This window comes from Acanthopagrus latus, chromosome 9 (assembly GCF_904848185.1).
Source record: "Acanthopagrus latus isolate v.2019 chromosome 9, fAcaLat1.1, whole genome shotgun sequence".
NCBI classification, from domain to species: domain Eukaryota; kingdom Metazoa; phylum Chordata; class Actinopteri; order Spariformes; family Sparidae; genus Acanthopagrus; species Acanthopagrus latus.
The window spans coordinates 13,621,430-13,629,829 of record NC_051047.1 but is presented as its reverse complement, the minus strand read 5'-3'; the positions used below and the strand labels follow the sequence as shown (position 1 = coordinate 13,629,829).

Genomic DNA, 8,400 nt, shown 5'->3' with positions numbered 1-8,400 from the left:
TACACAACAGATCCCGGCTGGCCTCGGCTCGAGAGCTGACTTTTGTTTAACCTCATTCCTTTTATTATGATATCTCTGAATGACTCAACAAATCAATTAATTTGTTTTGAGATAATGTTTCTATTTTAAACGTGTTATCAGAGCTAATGGTGTTGGTGCAGAACACAATTCGTTTTGTGTTTGACCAAATGTGTGTACAGTTGGCTGCTCTGTCTGAGGCAAATCTGATGTATTGCCTGCTTTGTTATCTTTTTTTACTGATTAACTCTAAGTAACAAATCAGACACACAGACTTTTGGCACAAAATGGCCATACAACATTTTAATAGTCCCCACAGGCAATTCCTTGGTATTCTTCCAGTTCTTAGCAAAGCTCACAGCTCTGCTGTCAGGTGATCATCACAAGACCAGTGGCTTAATCCTCCTCCGCTCTACAAAAGCAAGAGCAGAAATTAGACTCTTCCTTAACGTGCATGTAACCGACTGGAACACAACATGATCCGGCTTTAACTTGTTGTTTCCACACATATCAGAACTATCACTGAATCTAATTCGAAGATACACAACCGGGGACCGTAGCAGACTGCGATTCCACACTCCTCTGGAGGAACTAATTGACCGTTTCACTGCTCAGAGTTGATGTAGAAACTGATTAGTCGCCACTGACTGGAGGAAACAAACTGGTGAAATATGATGAACGCGCTGGGTCTCGGCCTTTTTTGTTTACTCCTCTGGCCAGAGGCTGCGGAGGCTCAGTTTCCTCGAGTGTGCTGCACGGTGGAGGGGATCCTGTCCAAGCAGTGTTGCCCAGCTCTCGGCTCTGATCCTGCCAACGTGTGCGGCTCTCTGTCGGGGAGAGGGAACTGCTCGGCTGTGCGAGTCGACAGCAAACCCTGGGGAGGACCGTACAGGCTGAGAAATGTTGACGACAGAGAGAGGTGGCCCACCAAGTTCTTCAATCAGACGTGCAGATGTACTGGTGAGTCGTGTACAGTTTTATTCAGATGATGGTCGGACGACGGCTGACGATGGACCTGAAAGATCACATCAGCACCAAAATGATTTGATACATTTAGTTTGCTCTTTGCGTTGAAGGTAACTTTGCAGGGCATGACTGTGGTCAGTGTAAATTCGGTTGGACCGGACCAAACTGTGACCAGAGGAAAGCTCCCGTGGTGCGGAAGAACATCCACTCCCTGACCCCCGAGGAGCTCCAGGAGTTCCTCAACGCCCTGGAGCTGGCTAAGACCACCACCCACCCAGACTACGTCATTGCCACCCAGCACTGGCTGGGACTGCTGGGACCAAACGGGACTGAGCCCCAGGTCACCAACATCTCCATCTATGATTTCTTCGTCTGGCAACACTATTATTCTGTCCGCGACACTCTTTTGGGTAAATGAGCACTGTCACATTAATCTAATGGTTTGTTGATTACCTGAAGCCCAAGGTTGTGTCTTGACTTTGGTTGACTTTTTTTGACATTCGACTGTGACTTTAACAATCACTTTTTCATGATAAAGTATAGATATATCTCTCAGTGTGTGCTGTGCACTGATGGCATGTGTCTTTTGTTTCCCCGCAGGTCCAGGTCGTCCATTCAAAGCCATTGATTTCTCACACAAAGGACCAGCTTTCATCACCTGGCACAGGTATCACCTCCTCAGCTTGGAACGAGAGCTACAGGTATGTGTAATCTCCTGAAAACATGTTGTCAGACTATTTCATGTTGGCACGGCTGGATGGGATCAGCTACACTCCGTGGGTTTATTTTTGATGAACATAATAATGGTTGGTAATATAATCAGGTTATTGTCACTTTGAAAATGTATTTTTTCTCATACGTGATCAGCTTGTCATTGTGTTATTACCATATATATATATATATATATATATATATATATATATATATATATATATATATATATATATATATATATATATATATATAATGTTTGCTTATGGAAGGGAAATAAAATCATGATTTGGAATTTTGGTAAATATGAATTACTTGTACATTTGTGGCTTTTATTTTTTTAGGTTGATTCCAGACAACAGCTACATAAAAGCTATTTTTCCTGAACAACTAATCCATTCATTTTTATAAATCAATATGGTGAATACATTCTTAAAAGCACAAACACATACAACTCTTGCATTGAATTATTGAGGTGAATCTTTCTACCCCAAGGATATATCTCCCTAAAAGACATTTTGCATCAAATGTAAGAGTTTTTAATGTCAAAAGCGGTCCTTCCAGGAAACTGAGGACATATACATAATTTTGGATTAAGATGCAGGGAACTGGTCCAACATGATCGAAAAATAGAGAGAAAGAGAGAGAAAGGAAAACGTATCCTAAACCAAATCTAACCTGAGAAAGTCATGTCAGGACTTGTATTTTAGCCATTACAAGCATGTTGATGACCAACATTTTTTATATCGATGTAAACCCAGTAACAACATCGTTTGCCTGTCCTGCAGAGAATGACCGGCAACGAGAACTTTGCAATCCCTTACTGGAACTTTGCCACGGGGCAGAGTGAGTGTGACGTGTGCACCGACTCCATGCTGGGAGGCCGAAACCCAGACAACCCTTCCCTCATCAGCAACCAGTCCAGATTCTCTAGATGGGGGGTGGTGTGTAACAGGTCAGCAAACAGACTGATGGGAAGGGAAAAAGACACAGTAATTATGACAGAACAAACACTGTGTGGCAAATAAAAGTGTTTTGATTGAGATCAGTGAAACACTCATTAATGCAATCGCTTTCGCCTACAGTTTGGACGAATACAATCGCCTGGTGACTCTTTGCAATGGCACCAGTGAGGGCTCCATTCAGAGAGGGATCATGGAGCGAGGTAACACGTCCCTGCCCACCATGACCGACGTCAGGAGCTGCCTTGGTATCAGAGACTTCGACAGCCCTCCGTACTTCACCAACTCCTCCTTTAGTTTCAGGTACGACTGTTTTTTAGCATGGAAATCATTTTAAATGTATACCTGCTGTTTCACTTTGACAGCAGTTTAACTGTAGGTTTAAGATTCTCTGCAGATCCACAGTTTAACAGACGTTGTGCTTCGTTACAGAAATGCCCTCGAGGGCTACGACAAACCAGATGGAGAACTGGACGAATCTGTCAACAACCTTCACAACCTCGTCCACTCCATGCTCAACGGAACCAGCTCCTTGTCGCACGCCGCGGCCAACGATCCCATCTTTGTGGTCAGAGCCTGATTTCATTTTCATTTCTGAAACGTCGCGGCTGTGGAGTCGTCGTCATCGAAATCACCGTGGTGTTTCTTGTTGGTTTTGTCACAGGTGCTCCACGCTTTCACTGATGCCATTTTCGACGAGTGGATGAGAAGGTTTGTTCCGTCTAACGCCACCTTCCCAGACGAGATGGCCCCCATCGGACACAACAGGGACTACAACATGGTTCCCTTCTTCCCTCCGATCACCAATGAGGAGATATACGTTACCTCTGAGCAGCTGGGGTACTCCTACGCTGTCGACCTGGAAGGTGAGTGTTTAAACAGCGTTTTTAAAAGATGAGTTCAAAGGAATAGTGCAACACTTTTGCTTCTTCTCATGTGAAATGTTTTGACACATGAACCAAAATTCTGAGAAAAGAAAATCATGTTGAGCTTTTAAAATTCTATTCTATTATCTATAAAAAGACTATTAATGTCACGTGTGAACTGGACATTTTCAGGGGAGAAAAAAAGTTTAGGAAAACTGTTAGCACTGCTGATTCTTACAAAAATAGCAAATGAAAAAAGTTGTGAAATAAAAAAACACAATTTCACAGTTTGTGAACAAATATTCTAACTTTGATTTCTGTATTAAATCATTTCTTTTTTCTTTATTCAAATTTCCTTTAACTAAAAGTCTAACTAAATTCTAAATTCTAACTCTAATTCTAAGAAAGATGTTCTCACATGCTAAGTAAACCTTTTCAGTGGTGATTGGCTTGTTTTCACATGAGGAATCTAAACATCACTTGAAATCACATGGACTTTGGTTCTTGACATATGAATTCCACATTTTCACTCATTATCAGGTGTGAATTTAAATTGTAAAGGTGATAATAAAGATAATCCCAAATGTGAATTTAATATTATTATTATTATTATTATTATTATTATTATTATTATTATTATTAATATATTAACATTATACTTATGAACTCTGTAACCCATATAAAAATGAATACAATTTTTCCTGTAAACTATAATTTTAGTGTGAAAAATACAATGACGCAAAATGTGGAAATGAAACACAGCTCATTTGAATTTCACGTTTTCACGACTCCTTTTCAGTTGTAAACTAAAATCTCGACATGTGAAAATTAAATAATACCAGTTGATATTTGGCCAGTTCACAACTGATTATCTTCTTCACATGAAAATTTACTGATATATGAAGTTATAAAAAATGTTCACATGTGAATTACTTATGTTCATATGTGATTAGCTGATTGTCACACAGGGACCAGAATTTCCATGTGTGGCAACTTGTAACTGAAAATAATAAAGTCTATCAAAAAAAAAAAAAGTCAATAAAATGTAAGGACAATTATTAGTGTTATGAAATATTGCCCTATGTCAGGAGTTATTGATACAAACCTCAGTAAGAAAGTTAGTTCTGATAATAGAAGTTTTTGCACAGCTAAGTTGAGTCTTTGATGTTGATTCTCCAGCTCATCAAACCAATCTAATCCCACTTTGTCTTACTGGACCAAAAGTTTTTAAGAATCTCATTTTAATGACTGCAATTTACATGTAATTCTACTGCTGCCAGAAAGGTATCTATGAATATCTCCACCTGTCCTTCATCTTTCCAGACGCAGGAGGACCGACTGTGTTTGTGATGGGCTCCACTCTGGGGGGAGTCTTCATCGGTCTCCTGGTGCTTCTCCTTATCTTTGTGCTGTACCTGCGCCAGCGCAGAAACAGAGGCTTTGAACCTCTTATAAAAGCAGACTTCACAAATAGAAAGTACACAGACGAAGCATAGATTTCACCTGTTGTTCTGAAACACTACACACCGAAGAAAAATGGAGCAGCCAGGTTTCTGTACTGTTGGTGAAGCAAGAGGAAAATGTTAATCCTTTTACCTCCTAGATACTAATTTTGTATAACAATGATGTGAATCATGTAGTGTACACTGAAAAAGAAAGAATATTTAACTCAATATATGAGTATGAAGTGAGACCATTCCTAATGAATGTAAATGAATGTTAATATGAATTGAACTTTAACTGCTCACGGTGAGCTTACAGTGGCAATTCCTCACTTCCTTTCATGATCTTGTACCTTTAACATTTCCCTTTGTGAGAGTCGGCACAAATAGAAATCTATTGGAATCTTTTTAATAAATATTTATTCTCAAGAACAGTAACAAAACACAAATCGTCAATTGTCTTAATTGCACTGAAAAACAATAAGGCATATTCTCTCAGCTAGTTCTTCACCCCTCTCGGTCTGAAAATTCAAACTCTGAACAAACGTCACCTCATTAGCACTCGACTTCATACAGCGATGCATTGATCGTAAAAAAATGTTGAGTATTTTCCGGCTAATTCTATTTTTCAGATAATTTGTCCGACCAGACATCCGTTTTTCGACATTTTATTGCAAAAATATTACCATTAAAAGTTCAATGATACAAAACATAAAAAGGGCATTCTGTCAGATCACTATTCATAATAAAGAATCCCTTTAAACAGCATATTTTGTGTACATTTTTCTTCTTGCAGTGTGGATGCAAATGCGGACATAAATGCAATAATGAAAAAAGCCGAACACATATTCACCGATATACTGCTAAGGGCATAACACTGGTTAATTCCTTGGCTATGTAAGCTTAACTGGCCTGGTGGTTATGGAGCTGACGGGCTCTCAGAGAACAGTGGACGTACATACAGGCTGGTTTTGTCCGCCCCCCTCAGCAGTGCCAGGCCTCTCACATTCTCTGTAAGTACGCTCTACTGAGGAGCCTCACCGAAGCATTCAGCCCTGTCCGGTCTCCACAGATTCTCATTTCACAGGTGACTGTGGTCGGCTTCAAGCCTGTCTGTGCTGCAGACATAACCATTCGAGCTTTACAGATAAATTTAGGGGCCCTTTTCTTTGCATTTCCAGTAACCACCATGTGCTGTTTGCTACTTCCTCTCTTAATAAATCCTTCACCTCCATAACACGACCGCCGTAATAAAACATTCAGAAATAGCAACTTGACTTTTGAACTGTCAGTATTTCTGTTTGGTAGCTTTTCAAGCAGTACAATGCAAATTTTAACGACTTTTTAATCCAAACCATGAAAGCAATTAAAGGATAACCTTTGGTTATTCAAACACTTATGCAAAAGTGGATTTATGCAAAGACAGAATTCCTGGAACTTCTAAAAGTGTTTAATATTTGTAGAAATATTTCTGGAATAATATTCAGAGAATGCAGAAGAAAACTTTATAGGCCCCAATTACTGAAAATTAAATAAAGTTTATCAATGCACAAGACTTCCTTCTGTGATGGTGATTCTGTATCGAATGGGGTGTGCCCTTCATACTGTAATGTGCATAAGCAAAGTCATGATCTTCCTTTATAAGACGTTAAAGGTGCAATATTTAAGATCATTTTTCCATGCAAAAAATAACTAAAATAAAAAAAATCGTTGTGTCAAAGATGTCTCTGTATTTTGTTGCAGCGATAACTAGTTGAAGTTAGCATGCTAACCAACTTGCGCCGGTTTGTAGGCCGGTAGTCCGTTAGGAAACAACACCCACACTCCCCCCAGCTAATACGACCGCTAGCTGCACAGTTATAGATAATAGAGATAATTGAGCTCACTGGCTAGCGGCAGCTACAGTTAGCAGCAGTTGGCAGCTGCTCAGGTAATCTGCTGCCCCCTATTTGTTTGGTATATGGCCAGTTCTTACATATTGCACCTTTAAGCACAATTCAGACATCTTTTAGAGATTGGGTTGAGATTTAGTGATTTGCGTATTTCTGGGCTGTCTGCCTTTGCATTGATGCTATAAAAAGGTTAAACTGAAACTGACTGTTTAACACCTCACTTAATGAAAACATGAACCCTTCTGATACAAAACAAAACCAAAATATATTATCGATCGATATCTATATATTAGCAAGGATTAGCGTTTGTTTAGCAGCCCAGAGCACTACAGAACCAGCATCACTATGATGGCATTGCAGTATATTTGTTTGTCAATAATTGCTCTCTATGAATTCTGTCCAGGAAGTCCCCTCCTGAAGCCAAGCCTGAGGAAACCAGCACGATATGAGAATATTTTGCAGATAATAAAACGGTTGCAAGGCAAGTGATTACGTAAAAAATGCCAACCTTATCCCTTTTAACAAAGTGTGACTTTTAGCACAAGGCGACTGTTGTTTTCTGAATGATATATGATAGCTAAGAGCAGAGCAGATAAAGGACCAACTCATGATGTATTGAACCTATGGCAAACTTCATGACTGAACTTCTCGTGAAACACAAGACTAAGCAACATGATTCAGGTGCTGTCAAAATAAGTTTGGATTTATGACAACTTTGATAAATATTCAATCGCTCCGCATCAAAAATCAACAATTGGCACATGAGTTAATGACAATGGAACGAGGATTCAATTAAAAATTTTCAGCGGAAGTCACATGTTCCTGAATTTTTTCTATCTTTTGTTTTTGTTTCAAAATAGAACATATATTAATCTTACTGTGCCTCTTTTAGGTGAGTCAAATAACCACATTCTCAACATTTTTTCCAACACACAAACAATTTTTGCATTAAAAAAATCAAAACAATCAAAGTGCGTGTTATATTTTTTTCCACATGGAGACCTACATTAATACCTGCCATATGTGCAAGAAATCTCTGAAACAGAGTTTGTTGGGTCGGCGTCAGTGTTAGGTGGTGAAGCGACGCCGCAAAATATCAAGTCAAAGGATGGCACTGCACGATCTTTGGGAAAGTGGGAAATCACGATGCATGACTGCTCTCTTTTTCAGAGCAGACTCCTCTCGCCCCGAGGCTGGCAGCCTGAATACTGCCTGCTTGACAGTAGCTCCAATCTGCCTGAATACAAAAACTGCAAAAAAAGAAAAAAAAGAAAAAAAAAAAAAAGGAGAACCCTGCTGTCCATGTTTAGCCAGTTCCTCCAGCATTATCTCCATTGTCGGTGGAGTGCCAGGACTGAGAGGGCCAGCATGGTTGGCAGAGCTACAGAGGGTGCATGGAGCAGGGCAGAGTCACCTACAGGCCCACTCCGGTCGGCTTCCACCACCGGGGCTTCGCTGGCAGCACCCTCCTCCATGTCTGTGGGGCAGACCTCTGTGCAGCCACTGCCGCTGCCTGAGCCGCCGCTGCCTTCATCGCCTGCAG

At 40.2% G+C, this 8,400-nt stretch overlaps 2 protein-coding genes across 3 annotated transcripts in view; one reads left to right on the top strand and one right to left on the bottom strand.

The window, feature by feature from the left end:
* Positions 1-351: 351 nt before the first annotated feature.
* On the top strand, positions 352-5,251 carry dct (dopachrome tautomerase). Its single transcript, XM_037110944.1, has 8 exons — positions 352-978; positions 1,095-1,394; positions 1,585-1,685; positions 2,484-2,650; positions 2,781-2,960; positions 3,090-3,225; positions 3,322-3,523; positions 4,847-5,251. Exons 1-8 carry the CDS (start codon positions 690-692, stop codon positions 5,017-5,019), a joined length of 1,548 nt encoding a protein of 515 aa, XP_036966839.1. The 5' UTR covers positions 352-689; the 3' UTR covers positions 5,020-5,251.
* Positions 5,252-5,358: 107 nt separating this feature from the next.
* LOC119026499 (glypican-6-like) overlaps positions 5,359-8,400 on the bottom strand; it is a 105,125-nt gene continuing 102,083 nt past the window's right edge. For both annotated transcript variants that reach the window (XM_037110942.1, XM_037110943.1), the window contains one exon: positions 5,359-8,394. In XM_037110942.1, the coding sequence (XP_036966837.1) occupies positions 8,183-8,394 (212 nt within the window). In that variant the 3' untranslated portion in view covers positions 5,359-8,182. The remainder of the gene's footprint in view (positions 8,395-8,400) is intronic.

Bases quoted from the DNA above. Each gene is read 5' to 3' on its own strand.
- dct (XM_037110944.1), top strand. From the start codon at position 690: ATGATGAACGCGCTGGGTCTCGGCCTTTTTTGTTTACTCCTCTGGCCA. The intron at 1,686-2,483 runs GTATGTGTAATC...CCTGTCCTGCAG, and splicing joins GCTTGGAACGAGAGCTACAG to AGAATGACCGGCAACGAGAA. The intron at 3,226-3,321 runs GTCAGAGCCTGA...GTTTTGTCACAG, and splicing joins CCAACGATCCCATCTTTGTG to GTGCTCCACGCTTTCACTGA.